Below are 16,045 nucleotides of genomic sequence, written 5' to 3' on the forward strand. Positions count from 1 at the left end.
CATTTCCATCAAACTTGTAGGATCAACCAATCACGGCTTTTGAAATGATGACTCATACCTAGCAACGGGGTCAACCACACCTCCTCACTAAGATAGGATTTCCCAACCATTCCTTGCTCAGAGTTCACTGAAAATGTTCTGGAATCACTTCTAAGCTAAAACTCCTGGCAAGGAATTTTTTAGGTTAAGTTAGGAGCTCTCTGGGAGGATTCTCAGAATCTTTAGGGATACGGGCCCTGGTCTTTATATCATAATTGCTGCTTTTCTTTTCTGAATTTCTCTCTATTTTTATCTCAAAATCTCTCAGATTCATCCATCTGTTCCTTATAATACATTAAGAAGAGCGCATATTTCTCTTGCTAAATAAGCAGTGTACTTCAAGGTCACACATTTAAAGTCCTTACATGATTTGGGCCTCATTAGAAGAACAGAGTATCCTCACCTCTGCCAGCAAGACAATTCTCTTGCCATCAGGCCAGATGACGTGATCCACCCGAGGTCTCACATGCACCCACTTCAGATCTAAAGACCGCAGACCAGCCTGAGACATAGGAATCTATAGTTTAACGCCAAATCATTCACATATAGAGGCCTATACACGCACACACAACATGTGTCTTTACCAAATCTATCTCACTGCTGGAGTGTCCCATGTTGCAGACTATGCAGCCATTCTTCATTTTGTCCAGATGTTCTCTCATCACAACATTTTTATTCCCTGCAGAGAAGCAGTGAGTAAAAAAAAACAAAAAACAGGTGAAAAAAAAATTAATTAAAAATAATATTTTGATTGTTTTGTTTAAAAAAAAAAGTATTAATCATAGGATGACAGCAGTCACCTGTGCAGGTGATGACCATGTCTATATGTCTGACTATTTCACTCAGTTTAATTACTCTGAAGCCATCCATGCTGAGTGGAGTGGGGGATAAGAGGACAGGGTTAAAACAGTATTTCATCATGTTTTTTTCATGGTGTGGCGTAAGAGGAGGGAACACTTCACATCTTGGTTGATAAAAGCTTCTTCTATTCATACCAGGCCTGAAGGGCACAGATAGGATCCACTTCTGTGACATACACTATAGCACCCAATGCTTTTAGGGCAGCGCAGCAGCCTTTTCCAACCTACGAGAAAAAGAAATTCAACACAGTCTGGCCGAGTGGCTTAAATGTGGGTTATTTCACGGGGCAAACACTTTATATCCCACTAACCTCGCCATATCCACACACCACCACCTGCTTTCCTCCAAACATGATGTCAGTGGTCCGCTTCAGCCTGGAAGCAGAGTTGACCATGGTCAGTTTGCTGCTATGCTGGTGTTTTTATCTGTTTATTCACTGGCTGGGCCCATGACCTAATTTTAGGTTTGACAGACAGTTTGTCAACCTATATAGATGACAACTGGAAGGAGCGTGTTTGGAGGCGTGGTCCTGCTCCTGAAATTCCGATACATAATCTCCAATAGTCACAGCAGGATTAATTACCCTTCCAGTACAGACTCCTTGCAGAAGTACAGGTTGTCAAACTTCTGTTTGGTCACCGAATCGTTGACATTCATAGCAGGAACAGACAGTCTGCCTGCCTTTGACAGCTGGTACAACCTGAATCAGAGGCACGGAAACACCCACGTGAGCTGCAGATTGACTTTGTAACCTTAAAAGTCATTCGAGCTTCGTGTTTACACTCACCGATAGATCCCTGTGATGCTTTCCTCCACAACACCTTTGAGATTCTTAAACAGTTCCGGATACTTCTTATAGATCCAGTCAGTCAAGTCACCACCGTCATCGAGGACCTGGGAATAATGGTAAATGGCCTGCATTTGTATAGCGCTTTTCTAGTCCATAGGACCCCAAAGCGCTTTACACTACATTCAGTCATTCACCCATTCACACACACATTCACACACTGGCGATGGCAAGCTACGTTGTAGCCACAGCTGCCCTGGGGCGCACTGACAGAGGCGAGGCTGCCGGACACAGGCGCCACCGGGCCCTCTGACCACCACCAGTAGGCAAACATGGGGTTAGTATCTTGCCCAAGGATATTTGACATGCAGCCCGGAGGCAGCCTGGGATCAAACCACCAACCTTCTGATTAGTGGCTGACCTGCGCTGCCACCTGAGCTACAGCCACCATAATAAGAAAAACAAGCTCGAGGCACCTTCATGGAAGCATTTGTAGATAACACACTGAATTGTAGGTCAAATGGTTCTTGGCCCACATAAACATGAAGCAATAATTTTGAATAAAATGCATCTGAAATATATAAAATCAAAGGTTCATGTACTCAAATAATTATTCATTAAGATTCCAATAAATTCCAATAAATTGCGTTGAAAATTTGAGTGTAAAGGAACAGTTTACCAAGTATTAATTATATTTGAAATACTAACGGTGTTTAAGATCTGAGGCTACAAAGAGTCTTCAAACACGAACAGTATCTTCTGAAATACCACGGAGGATGTGAGTACAAATACACTCCTCCTGAAATGTATGCTTAAATATTACATTAATCTCTCTTAAGAGAATCTGCACATGAAGCTATCAGGTGAAAGCCAACATTTAGAAGAAAGTTAGCTCAAAGAAGTTTATTTTAAGACTCCAGATGAGGCTGCAGGAAAACATAGCTAAGGATATAGAGCTGGAAATGTGCATAATAGACCTGCTTTGAAAAAAACAGGACACATTATGCATACAGTGAGTGAAAATAATTATTCAACCTCTTGTTGAATTTGTAAGTTTGCTCACTTAGAAATAAATGAACAGTGTTTAATTTTCATGGTAATTTCATTTTACTGGAGAGAGACCGAATATCAATAAAAGATCAAGACAAAATAACAAAAAACCCCACACTGAGTGAAATGATCCCCTACAACCCTGCTGTAATTCATGCTGGTTGTGAGTCCATATAACACACAGATTATAATCAATCAATTACAGATAATTCTGATCTTAAGAAGTATCTGCACAAGTCTGGAATGGCCTACAAGTCCATCAGCAAGATGGACTTGTAGGCCATTCCAGAGTGGAAAAGTGGAAGAAATATAAAATGATCACTAGAGCTCCACGTGAGATCTTGCCTCATGAAGTGAGATAATTGAAAAAGGTGGTGAATCATCACAAAATTATATCGGAGGAACTTGTTAGTGATCTGAAGTTAGTAGGAACCACACTCACCAAAAACACCATTGGTAACACACTATGGGGTAATGGACTAAAATCTTGCAGTGCCTGCAATGGTCCTCGTGTTCAAGAAGCCACATGTGCAGGCCTGTCTTTTTAAATGATACAGAAACGTGCTGTGGTGTACACAGCTGGTAACCAGCTACAAGAAACACTTTACCACTGTGTTTGCCAACAAAGGGTTCTCCACCAAGTACCAAATCTCATCTTGGCTATGAAATACTTATTTCACTCAATGACATGCAAATCAGTTTATAACTTGTATGTATTGTGTTTTTTCTGGTTCATTTTTGGTTGCTAGCCTGTCTCTCTCCATCAAAATGAAACTACCATAAGAACTGTGTACTTCTAGGGGAAGCTATGTGACGTGTAAGCAGAGTCGATCATCATACCATGTTGGGCTGCCAGGTCTCAGTGCCGACACAATGGTCAATACACCACCAGAACTCATCCTCCGATTCTCCTCTCCACGCAAACACTGAGATGCCTGAGAAGGGAAGTCGCATGAAAAATGTGTGATGGTCAAAAAAGTAAGAGGGAGGAAGAGTAAAACCAGGAGCTTGTGCAGAAGCTGTACCTGCTTTAACCAGAGCAGCCGCCACAGCATTCTGAGTCGAGAAAATGTTACAAGCCGCCCAGCGACACTGCGCCCCCAACGCAGCCAGAGTCTCAATCAGCACCTGCAGGACACCATAAACACACAGAGGCCGGTTCTAGACACTGAAGTAGTGCTAATGCAGAATTATATGATGCACTGTGGATAATATGCAATATAGAAATCAAATCAAATCTAAATAGTGATATTCTTCTCTTTATTTAAAGAAACAAACCAGATCTGTATTTGGCACTTTGTAAATCTCTGTCAGTGCTTGTTTCTTTATTTGACAGCAGTGTGTGTGTTGAACTGACCGCTGTCTGTGCAGTGATGTGTGTGCAGCCCACTACTTTGGCTCCAGCCAGCGGTTTCTCCCCACCTGCCCTTTTCCTCAGGTTCATCAGAGCTGGCATTTCTAAATATCACAGATGAGAATCAAGACACAAAAACCAGGACAGTCTTAGATCCTCTTGTGCATTTCTCTACAGAGCCTCTTTAGATGGGCAGTAACATTCATTTTACTGTTATATTGTAACTTCTGCATAAACTGTGGTTTGAAGGCCGTTGGTATTGGCGTACCTTGCTCTGCCATTTCTATTTCTTTGCGTCCAAAATCAGCCTGACTGATGTTTTTGATGCAGAAGTCAGACGGGCCTTTGGTGGATTTCTGAAGCTTGTCTCGAGGAGAAGACTCATCATCAGAGGTGTCACTGTGCACTGCAACACATAATTTAGACTATGTGAGACAAATCATCTGGCTGACGCATGAAGGAGTATTACAGAAACACATGATTCTTTGGCTCAGGTTTTCCAGCCTTTATCTTGTTGATAACTAGGTGATTCTTTTCTCTGATCTCTTTGAAGTCTGCACATACTCTGGCAGTGACTGACATTTTTGAGAAAGGCTCATGGAGCAGATTAGGACCAAATTAATGAGGCCTAATTCTGCAGAAGACTTTTCACTTTAATTAAGGTTTGGCCTACAGGGTTAATCCTCGGTTTGCGATGCTGGGATCAAAAAAACAGCTCAGTTTATATATCAGAGACATGTGATTAGACTTAACAGCGAGTCTGTTTTCATGTTTCCATACCTGAAGCGAAGCTATCCGTAGATGACTGAGACATGGACCGAACAGTCCTTGTGGGAGGTCTGTTGAATTCTTGCTTCTGGCCAGTGAACGGTATTTGCTGAAGAATCATAAAAGGAAATCACAGACAGGCTCAAAAAGACAGATACCAAATATTTCAGTTTTACCTCTCAGCAGGTCACAAAAGTTTTTTCCTCTCTGTTTGAAGCAGATAGATGCGGCAGTCAAAGCAGATACATTTGCTCATAAAACACCAACTTTCTTTTAACTCTCTTCTCACAGCCTATCTGTGTCATTAATCTTTCTATTTCTCTCTTTTATCTCTGTATCTGTTGCAATCTCACCATCCAGTGTGGCTGTTTGAAGGCTGGGCTGCTGCCACAGGAATCCCACTTGGCCATGTCTGCTCCCTGGCTGCACGCGTAGACTTAAACCTACAGCTCAGCCTTACTGAAGGCTCACCACCTGTCTTCAGCTTTTCTGTGGATGGCAGATTTTTTTTTCTGCTTTTGTTCTTTCTCTTACATATGTGCACACCCACCAAGACCAACACGCCCACACGCTGACCTCAAGTGTTTGAAGCTTCGCATTTAAGATATCATTTAATTGCATTCTGGAAAATGTAACATATTTCTGTTTTTTGCAAACTTGATCCTTAATAAGCCTCAAATGGGAACATTAGCACCTTGTGAGATGCATTACAGGAAAGGAGAGGGTGCTTATTTTTTTCTAATGTAAAAAATACAGCAACATATAGCTCCTAAAGTAATGGGGGTTTGACTAACTTGTTTCAATTCTGTTATTAGCTGTCATAACTCGTCAGCTGCTTTCAAACCCCACAGAAGGAGAAAACAACAACTGTGAGCAAAAAAGAAGAAAAAAGCAAGAAACTGCACTCATGGCTGAAACACAGCAGTCATGCAACTAAAAACAACAAGACAGAAGCGATTAACACATATGTTTGAGGCTTTTTTATGACACAAAGCAAAGCAATGAAAAAGATATTATGCATGGAAAAGGTGTCTGCCTTCAGGAAAGCTTAGTGAAGCACGAGTTCAGGTTTCTAATCTCATCTCAGAACACCTACAGTGTTATGCAGAATTGATTTGGTTTGCCATGTATTTAATGATGGTAGCCTATGGTTTTTATATTGCACATTTTAAAAAGCATTGGTCTGGGTTTACGTTCCTGAAAAAATCTTTCTTTTCATTACATGTGATACAGTTTAATTCCAGGTATCTTTAAGTCCAGGCAGGGTAATATTTTTTAAATCCCCCAACTTAACCACACATTTAAACTAGACCGAGGGTGCAAGAAGAAATCTAGAATCCAAATAAATTTTATAATGAACTTAGGGTAGCTAAGTTCATTTGTTTATTAGATTCCCTTTGTGTTTTCTTCCCCTGTATTTAAGTTTCCCTCTCCCTTTATGTGTTTCATGCTGCGTGTCTTATGTTGTCAAGTTTATATTGTCATGTCTGCGTCTCATGTCTCCTGTTTTATTTTGAAGGTCTGTGTCGTATGTCAGTGTAGTCAGTTTTGCTTCCTTTGTCTCATTATGTCAGACTAGTGTCAGCTGTTTCCCCATGTGTGTATTTAGTCGGCGTGTTTCTGTTCATTCTTTGTCAGGTGGTCTGTTGTTCACGTCACGTTCTCCACACCATGTTTCCAAGTTTCATGTCCAGGCTTTTTTTTGTTGTTTGTTTTAGTTTGTTCACTCCATACAGTCTGCCTCCGCCAGACTGTGACAAGCATGCCTCATTTAAATACTTTGTTTGGCAAAGGTCTCTTGTCAACATTAACAACATTAGTAAACTTTGCTGATCTGGTTTAAATATACACTTTATGGGCAACAGTACTGGGTCACGCCTCATAATCTCTGAAATTAGGCATATAAAATCCAGCACCTAGCCGTGCGCTCTGCCTGTGCAAACATTTATAAAAGCATGAATTGTTCTTAAGAGCTTGCTAAATTAGGGTGTGGTACTGTAACAGGATGCCACCATTGCAACAAGTCAGTTTGTGAAATTTCCTCCCGCTGAGATATCCCACAAGTGGTATTATTGGAAAGTGGAAGTGTTTAGAGACCACAGCAACTGAGCCATGAAGTGCCATGAAGTGCCAGACCAAGTAAAGACACTCTAATGAATGGTGTGAAAGAGAAACCAAACACAGGTCTCTGAAGCGGACAAAACAAAAGAAAAACAAAGGACGAGCTTTGTTACATAAGGGGCAGCAAGCCCAACCAAGTGGCAACCAGAGATCCACCCAGGGAACACAAGTAGGACACAGGACGAGTATGCAGATGCTAAAACACTGATTCAGAACTGTGGGTTTTGTGGTTTTTAACTTTGAATTAACCCTTTGAGGTCAACACCAAGAAAAAACAATGGATTTTTTTTTGTTTGCATTTCTTATTGATTTGGGTGAGTAATAACCACAATCAATATATATATTTTTTCAATAGACCCTGTAGTTTTTAAAATATTGATCTCTACCAAACGGTTGAGATGTCACTTAATGGTAAAAGTATGAAATGTCATACAAATACATTAGATAATACAATTATAAAAAAGGCCAAATTATAATTAAATTGATAACAAAAACTATCCAGGGCATTGGATACAGTTTATTTCTAGTAGCATCCCAGTGAACATTGCTGTTTTCATTCCATCAGAGGAAAGTATTATATCAAACAACAAAATACATCGTTTTTTTAGTCTGCAAATGTGAAAAATGTGCTGCAGCACAAAATACTCCCATTCAGGCCATTTATGATTGAATGCTACTGTGCAAAATCAAAATCAAATAAAAACAGTGCAAATCAAGCACACCTGCTCGTGGTTTTGGTCGTCAGGGTCTTAGGGTGTAGCATTGATTCTGTGGTCTTGGAGAGCTGAATCATGGTCCTCCAACTCTAGATGCTGGCTTGTTAACTTGGTTCAGACACAGCCAGGTGGAAACCTTTTGAGAGTCATCGGTTTCTGGTCCAGTAGGGCACAGTCCCTCTTGTAGACCAGGTATTCAAGTCAAGGATGTATCCGAACAGTGGAATATGCCATCTCCTTAACTTGTAACTTATAACTTGTCTTATACAGGTGTAATATCATATCAGAAAGCTTAATTCTTCCCATATGCTAATTATATACAGGGATGAGTGATGGGCATTGGTCTTTGCATTGGGCTCTTTGCTCCACCGTTTGACCAATGAAAGAGGCATGAATCCACAGGCATTGTTTAGAAGGTTAACACATTTCTTGTCAAATCATTTTATTGCAATCATGGTAAAATGGTAAATGTCCTGTATTTGAATAGTGCTTTACTAGTCCCTAAGGACCCCAAAGCGCTTTACACAACCAGTCATCCACCCATTCACACACACATTCACACACTGGTGATGGCAAGCTACATTGTAGCCACAGCCGCCCTGGGGCACACTGACAGAGGCGAGGCTGCCGGACACTGGCGCCACCGGGCCCTCTGACCACCACCACCACAATCAGACCTTCATCAGACCTGTAACAACAGGCTCTATGGCCCTTCTTCAACAGGTCTTTGTCTGCCATCAGGGGAGCTCCACCGGTGCAGTTTGGTCATGCATGACCAAAACAGAGTATACATGAGTATCATGCCACAGGACTATGTGATTTTTAGCCATATAATTGTTTAACGTCCATATAGTACTTGTTAAACATGAAATTATAATTTTGAGAACTTAGCAATATTAATTTACCAGATACTGTAATTTGGTTAAAAGGTAATCAGTTGTGATATTTGTGATTTCCACATGTTAGTCTTGATTTTTACAATATTTAATAATATTAACTCAGAAAGTTACAAAAATGACTTACTGAGGAAATTATTTCAGCATATTCTTGCTGTGCTAACACTTAATGTGATTTATCAATAGCAATGGATAAAGAAAATGGGTCTAGTGGTCTGATTTTATGGCAAATAATCAATTTTAATAACATTTAGGTTATGTTAGCAGTAGCACCATAAAGGGACAAATCAACCGTTTGGTTGACCACTTTTAAAAAAAATTATTAAACATTTAATTTCACTTTTTTAATGCTGTCAAGTGAAATACATCTGTTTAGTAAGTCCTCTAACACTGTCATATAAGAAAAAATTATATCTTCCTATCTTAGTTTCATCAAAAACACTCAAAATATGTTGGATGTTTTTTTGTTTCTGACTTCCTGGTTGGGAGGGGTATAAGAAGAGCCAACAGTTTCAATTCACAGTGCCTTCTGGTGGACTTTTTTGGCATTACAGATGTAAACCAATTGGTAGAAAAGACTCAACATGGTAGGTCAATTTCAGCAAAAGCCTCAGTTAGATAGGGCCTGAAAATGTGCTCTACCAATTGGTTGAGCAGAACGCTAAAGGGTTTGATATTAAATATTTTCTGTTTGGTTACAGTTTTAGTAACACTGTTAAACTTAAATTTAGTTCAGGGTTGTTGTTTTTTTTGTTTAGAATTTTTAGTGGGTGGTTCAAGTTTTCATTTCTGTGATGAATTTCTTGTGATGTTCATATTTTCTTTTGCCTTGGCCTCTGTTTTATTTTATGGTTTCTAGTCTTGTGTTTAGAGTGATATGTGTTACTTTGTGTTTTACTTTGTAATTCTCCTATAGTCTCTCGTATCTTGTTAAGTATTTGTAAAGTAAAAAAGTCAAGTAAAATCTTATCTATATAGCACCTTTCAAGATAAAAATCACAAAGTGCTTCACAGGAGCTAAAACATAAAGATAAAAATCAACCAAAAGCAAGTTAAAAAACATGAGAGTTAGGTGTTAGGAGTTTCTCTGTCATGTTACCTCCTGTTGTATTTTGATAGTCATTTGTCTCTTGTGGCCTGTTTTCAGTTTGGCTCCTGGTCTAGTTCAGCTGTGTTTTGTTACCCACTCTGCCGCACTTACCTACTATGTATATAACTGCAAGATAATAATTGCACTGCAAGGCACTACATGTCTTGGAGTATGGGAGAAGCTGGAGTGCTCCTGACCCAGGACCTTGCTTTGAGGCAACAGTGCAAACCACCACACCATTGTGCTGTTGCAATAGCTCCCTCAGTATAAGTGAATGTGTATATGCACTGATATATCATTAAATTCACAGTAAAAACTAACACAACTGTGCACTTGTGTCTTCAAGACAGCTGTGGCGGACGATGGGCAGTAAGGGCGGATTATGACAGCACATGTCAGTTTGATGACAACATTATTGTATGGTGCTGTTTGCCAGGCACTGCAGGGTATAACGAGGCTTTCAGTCTGTTCAACTTGTCTTAAAATGTGCCTCTGGAGCTCAGGAAGATTTTGAACTTTGCTATGAATTCTTTGGATTTTTATCCTTCACCTAAATAAAGGTTTTGTTGTTTCTTGAAGTTTGCCTTGAGATTTCAGCATTTGATTAAAGACAAGACATAGGAGACAATTAACTAGCAAAATAAAACAGGCAGTGAAAAATCGATAAGAAACTTGAACAAACTGTACAAGAAAAGACACATGAGGATGAGATGGAAGTAAACTCTATAGCAGACTGGGATTAAAGCATAATCAGAGCTGAATTGTCTAAAACACGAGTAACTAAACTCCACAACTCCTAACCTTGACCTAAAATATGACATGCTGAAATAAACATGAAACTAACAGGAATCAAAAAGCAGCCTAGCAGTAAAAGGCATAAAGAAAACTAGAATTTAAGACAAAACACAGATAACAGAAGTCCACAGCAAATCCCACAGACCGTGACAGTCACAGAGCAGGATCACTGCTCTACTGAGGCACATAGTGTGTCAACAACTGCAGAGTTCAAACCTCCCCAGGCATTAACATCACCATAAAAACTGACCAAGCACTTCCTGTAAGTGGCCCAGGGCTTTTGTACATGGGGTGTAGTAATACCAGGTACAAACAAAAATTAATTATATTAAAAAGTCACCAATAAATATAAATAAAGCTGTATTTTAAAGTCTGGGGGCTTTTTTTTAAAACACATGGTTATAAGAAAACCTTGTGTTTCGTAAAATCACTTAAATACCACCTTCCAAAAATAGCTGCCACTTACACAAGCCACCAATCATTAACACAAAAGCTATTAACCTTTGACTTGGAGCAGTGTGAAAGTTAACTTAATGAGGGACAGGTGGACATTCAAATTCAAAGCAGCTACTGCACAGATACTCTTCAAATAAATCTCAGAATTACATCTTAATGTCTAAAATATCTCTCTCTTTGTGTCCAACCACACATTTCCTCTATGCCAGTGCAATCGACAAAGACCAACATAACCAATGTAATGTTGCTTAAACCCTCTAATCTTAAAAAAGCTTGAATTGTAATTACACATCAAGTCCTCGACTCGCTGCCCTCTGTAAAAGAAAGAAAAGCTGTGATACCTTGATACAGATGGACTGCACCGCCTCCTCACTCTTGGCCTTAGATATATTCACTAGATTATACGCTTTCTTCATGCTGGCACAGTGACTCTCATGAACCCTGCAGAGCTGCAAGCCGATGCTGTTCAAGTGACGCTTGATGCCACGCCCTCACCAAACAGGTGACAAAAGAAGGTGGAAGTGAGAAATGTGACCTCTGTGAAGCTTTCTGTGTGTGATTCTGAGAAAATACAGACAGCAGGAACTACAAAGATGAAGAGCGAGATTTAAGGAAAGAAAATCTCAGTTGAGTGCTTTTTGAGGCCACAGATGAAAATAGTTTAAAATAAACAGACAGCAGGGAGGTGACAGTTTTGCAACGTAATGACAGTTATTGCAACATAAAGAAAAACGACAGAAGAACTGGTCACGAGGAAAGAACATTATTCTTAACAAAAGGGTTACAGAGGTAAGCATGAGAGGCCATGTGACAATAGAGCATGAATTCATTGTTTTCTGTCCACAGAATGGCCAAGCAGCACTGCAGTGTTACTGAAGTCTCTTAGAGTGGCATTTGACTGATTTAAACCGTGACGGAAAAGACAAGAGCCTGCAGAAACAGTTGGTTATTGTTTTCTGTAGCTACAGGGCAGCTCTGTAAAGTCACAGGACCTAAAACAAAACTGAGGCCATGATAGGAACTTTGGGATTCAATATTTTTGGAGTTTGATCGGCAGCAAGAACAGGATATATTGCCCATTTCTGATTGTACATAGGTGTATCTCTGATAGGCTCCCAGTTTTGTGGCGACACAAGAATAAAATATGTATGTATATATATATATATGCTTTTTAAAAGAGACATTTGGATATGTCAGAGCAGGGAAGGGCCAAATGTACTAAGGAATTGAAAAAGATCTGCCATTTTTATTTGCCCACACTTCCCACGAGTAGTTCCCATAAACGTTAAGATGTTTTATCCTTCTTTCACAAACATTTATTCAGAGGTCCTGCTTTTAATGCTGCAATCATCAGACATGACACGAGTCAGTTTGTTAGCTCTCTCGTTTTACATTTTCAGAAAGGGAAAGCAAGTGCAGTATTTGCGTGAGCGTACTGGTCAAACATTCATGGCGACTAAATATCATTAACATCTTGAGTAGATGCACATTCACGCTCCCCGTGGTGTAGTCACAGGTGCATGTGTGATGTTATGTGGGCCTAGCACTTTTACAGTGATAGTGAAAACGCTGTCTCTGCTCACCATGGTAGTCTTCAGCGCTTCAGTAACCGGTTCTTTCGCCACAACCTTGGATACCTCTAACCTGTCTCTGTCCCGACTTTGCTGCGCCCTCCTCCTCTCTGCCGCTCTTAGCATCTGCAGCAGGTTCGGACTGCCTTTGCTTTCCCTTGTTCCACCATTAGCACTCTCCATATCCTCCCCATTAAGTTCAGCTCTGTACTCCTCTTGTGGTTTCAGATACCCATCAGCTAATCCCAGGATCTGGTTCTTTTCCGTGTTTCCTCTGATAGTAATGTGTTGAATTAGCTTCTTTCTTCTTCTTCTCTACCCACATATATCTGATATTTCCTCCTCCATAGAGTGTATTTACTCTAAACAGTAGCAGTTCTTGGTTACTTTACTAAATGTAAAGCAGATAATTGATTTTGGATGCAGTGTGTACAGTGTAAACAGAGATATGAGCACTGCTGCTCGACACGAGGCAAACGTAACCTGGAAATGCAGGAATGTAACTCACCTCCATCAATAAGTAGATGTCAGTTTGTGCCGTCATACAGTCTTTCATGCTAAAAGGACACAAGGAAGCCCTTGCATTCAAGATCTGAGTCATCTGGACTTGCATTTCTTGTTTTTGTGTTGCCTTTGATAACACTGACTCAAATCCCATTAAGGCACATGTGTAACTCGATCAGAGGGTTACATTATAAACAACCAGGCATGATGTCATGTTTACATTAAATGCCACCAGCATCAACAGAGGCCCCGCGGTTCCTGATCACCTGCTCCAATGCCAGGCTGAAAGACACGAGGTGGGATTTTGTATGTAGGTATGGGCAGAAGTGCCTGGGATTCTCAGATAGGCTGATGTTTGTATATATAAGGGGTTCAAAACAGTTATCAATCGCACTCAGTGTTCCCCCGATGAACTGCACTTACAGAAAGAAAAAACTTTTCAGCAAAACAGCAGAAACTTTGGATGATAGCCAATGTACGGCGAGCTAATACATAATGGCCACTGTGAACCAGATAACCAGTGAACCAATAAATATAGCAAGAAAGACAAGTCTTAATGTTCATACAGGGGCACCTGACTGGTGTTTGAAGACAGATTTTATTAACCTTTGTTTTAAAAAAAAAAGGTCCTTTAACTTTAGCCTGTACAATAGTTTTGTTATGTCTGGTTAAATAGATCGCAATAGGAAGGTCCCTACAAACAGAATAAAAGGTTCTTCTGTGCAGTATCCAGTGAACTGGACAGAATTGGTCTTTTCAGGTTTCTACCTTTTAACCTCCAGATACATGTTTTTTTATCCACTAGAGGGTGTAACAGCTCTGCAGGTGTTGGGAGGTGTTTTCCCATCAGCTAAGACAGAAAAACCCTCTGAGAGAGAAGACTTTAAGATGATGTTCAGGACGTGTTTGCAGTGCCATGATCGGAGACGAAGCGCCTGGATCTTTCTCTATTTTGAATGATAATGTTATCAGATTTGTAATCTTTTTTTTAATTGTACACTAAATACAGATGGAAATACATTTAAATTCTCATCTATAAAATGGTGTACTGTTTAAACGTTTTTATTTATAATACTGAGTATTGTCAAATATAACCTAAATACTCATTTGGATATCAACTTTCAAACAAAGTATTACCAAATAAAATATGTCTGTCCTGAAACCTGTGAAACTCATAGGTTTTAATCAGTTTTGGATCACTGAAAGCTCTCTCACCACATGCAACAGTCCCAGGCAGTGTACAAAATATAAACAGGATAGGTTATAATTATAATGTATTATTATAGCACAATAAATAAGTCTGTAGAATAAAAACCCAAACCTCTTACCGCTGCTGCTCGGCATCAGCTAGGAGCGCGTGCATCTGGACCAAACCAAATCAGGGAATTAGGAGGGGTGAGGCGGTCGGAGGCCACGTTGTTGCCAAAACCAAAATAAAAGTAATGCCAGGAAACAAACATGTTTCTAAGGACCTTGAGGCAAACATTATTTTATGGAGACAGGTTAATAATGTTTTTTCTGCTGTTTTCTAGGGCCCCCGTCAGTCATGGGCTCTTAGCCAAAATGATCGTCATCATTTTGATTATACAATTTGAACAATATTAACCTACTAAGCTTCTACCTAAGTAGGATTATAGTCTATATAGTTCAAGTAGAAAGTCTATTTACTTCTTATTTTCATGTCTAAACTCTTTTGTGGGAGCACTTTTTGAGTGATAAGTCTGTAACAGGACAGAGGACTGTACACATGCTAATGCTTACAGCAAATAACTCTTCTTGTTAAAAATGTGAAGTAAATTGCTTTTGACTGGTAAACTGGATTACAATCTTTCAAACACTTATCTGTATGTGACTTAAGCAACCTCAGCTTGCTGTCTAAGGCCGTGTTCACACTAATATGTTTTTGTTTGAAAATGCATCTTTTTCGCTCCGTTTTGGCCTTCCGTCCACACCGAGACGTCGTTTTTGGTCAAGGAAAACAGACCTTTTTGAAAACGCTCTCCAAAGTGGATACATTTGAAGACACCGTTTTAGCGTTGCAGTCATGCGATCAATTCAACTAAGATGGCGGACGGCATTGTACAGCAGTTGTTTTGTTTGCTCTCAATTTTGACAACCTTTATAAAGATTAATATCAGTTTGTAAATGCTCCAGATAGCTCCAGATAAAACTCAGCACTTTTCCTTGACTTTTCAAAGAACCAGAAAGTAAATAAATGGCAGACAGAAATGACCCAGCTCAATCGTCTTACTTTTCACGCATGCACAGTACAGGAACGTAGCGTTTTCAGTGTGGAAGAAAACAACTGAAAAAGATAGTGTGGACGCGGAGCGTTATTACACCAAAACGCCGTTTTCCAATTTATCTGGATTAGTGTAGACGTAGCCTAGGACTCCTGCAATGGTGTTCAGACCCAAAACCTACAGTTCTTCTAGTGAGTCTGGCTCTAAAAACAAATTAGTCCCTAAAGACTCCCAGCATAAAAAACATGACTATGTTATTTACAGCATCTAAAACAAAACAAACAAACAAAAACAAATGGGTGACATCATCATGGGTGATGGCTACCTCTTTCTTTCGTATACAGCCTGTAATCTTGTGGCAGTAATTTGGTTGGTTTGGTTAAGTTTTTTTCATATCGGATGATAGCCAATGGGAAAAAAATAATATTAGCAGAAATGAAGGAAAAAAAGAGGACACCCAGGTTATGACAAATAACTCTGATTCCAAACTGTCATCCTTTTTATTTACACAAATCAGAGAAAAAGAGGGAAGACACAGGCACGTTTAATAGTCGCACACGTCTCACAACATCACAGATTACAGGTTCCATTAATGTGAAATGTAAGTTTAGCACGACACACAGGACACGCATCACTTCACAGCTGCTAATTCTCTTTTCTCCCGTGGATTTAGTATAAAGACATGCTTCATTTTTAGAGCTTAGCTCTAATGCTCTCATAATAGTATAATTTTCAATCACATCTTCACAAAACCATCACAACAAGCACATTTTAAACAACAAAGTGTACAAGTT

The 16,045-nt window shown here is 39.7% G+C and overlaps 1 protein-coding gene across 1 annotated transcript in view; it reads right to left on the bottom strand.

Moving 5' to 3' along the window:
• LOC102209111 (adenosylhomocysteinase 2-like) overlaps positions 1–11,351 on the bottom strand; it is a 15,346-nt gene extending 3,995 nt beyond the window's left edge. Inside the window, exons 1-13 of the mRNA XM_005745932.1 lie at positions 11,275–11,351; positions 4,872–4,968; positions 4,360–4,497; positions 4,095–4,195; positions 3,763–3,865; positions 3,578–3,672; positions 1,688–1,794; positions 1,484–1,600; positions 1,211–1,274; positions 1,035–1,123; positions 840–910; positions 624–718; positions 443–541 (exon numbers count right to left, since the gene is read on the bottom strand). Of these exons, the coding sequence (XP_005745989.1) occupies positions 443–541; positions 624–718; positions 840–910; positions 1,035–1,123; positions 1,211–1,274; positions 1,484–1,600; positions 1,688–1,794; positions 3,578–3,672; positions 3,763–3,865; positions 4,095–4,195; positions 4,360–4,497; positions 4,872–4,968; positions 11,275–11,349 (1,251 nt within the window). The 5' untranslated portion in view covers positions 11,350–11,351. The remainder of the gene's footprint in view (positions 1–442; positions 542–623; positions 719–839; positions 911–1,034; positions 1,124–1,210; positions 1,275–1,483; positions 1,601–1,687; positions 1,795–3,577; positions 3,673–3,762; positions 3,866–4,094; positions 4,196–4,359; positions 4,498–4,871; positions 4,969–11,274) is intronic.
• Positions 11,352–16,045: the final 4,694 nt, after the last annotated feature.

This window comes from Pundamilia nyererei, unplaced genomic scaffold (assembly GCF_000239375.1).
Source record: "Pundamilia nyererei isolate P.nyererei 1_Seehausen unplaced genomic scaffold, PunNye1.0 scaffold00170, whole genome shotgun sequence".
Classification (NCBI taxonomy): domain Eukaryota; kingdom Metazoa; phylum Chordata; class Actinopteri; order Cichliformes; family Cichlidae; genus Pundamilia; species Pundamilia nyererei.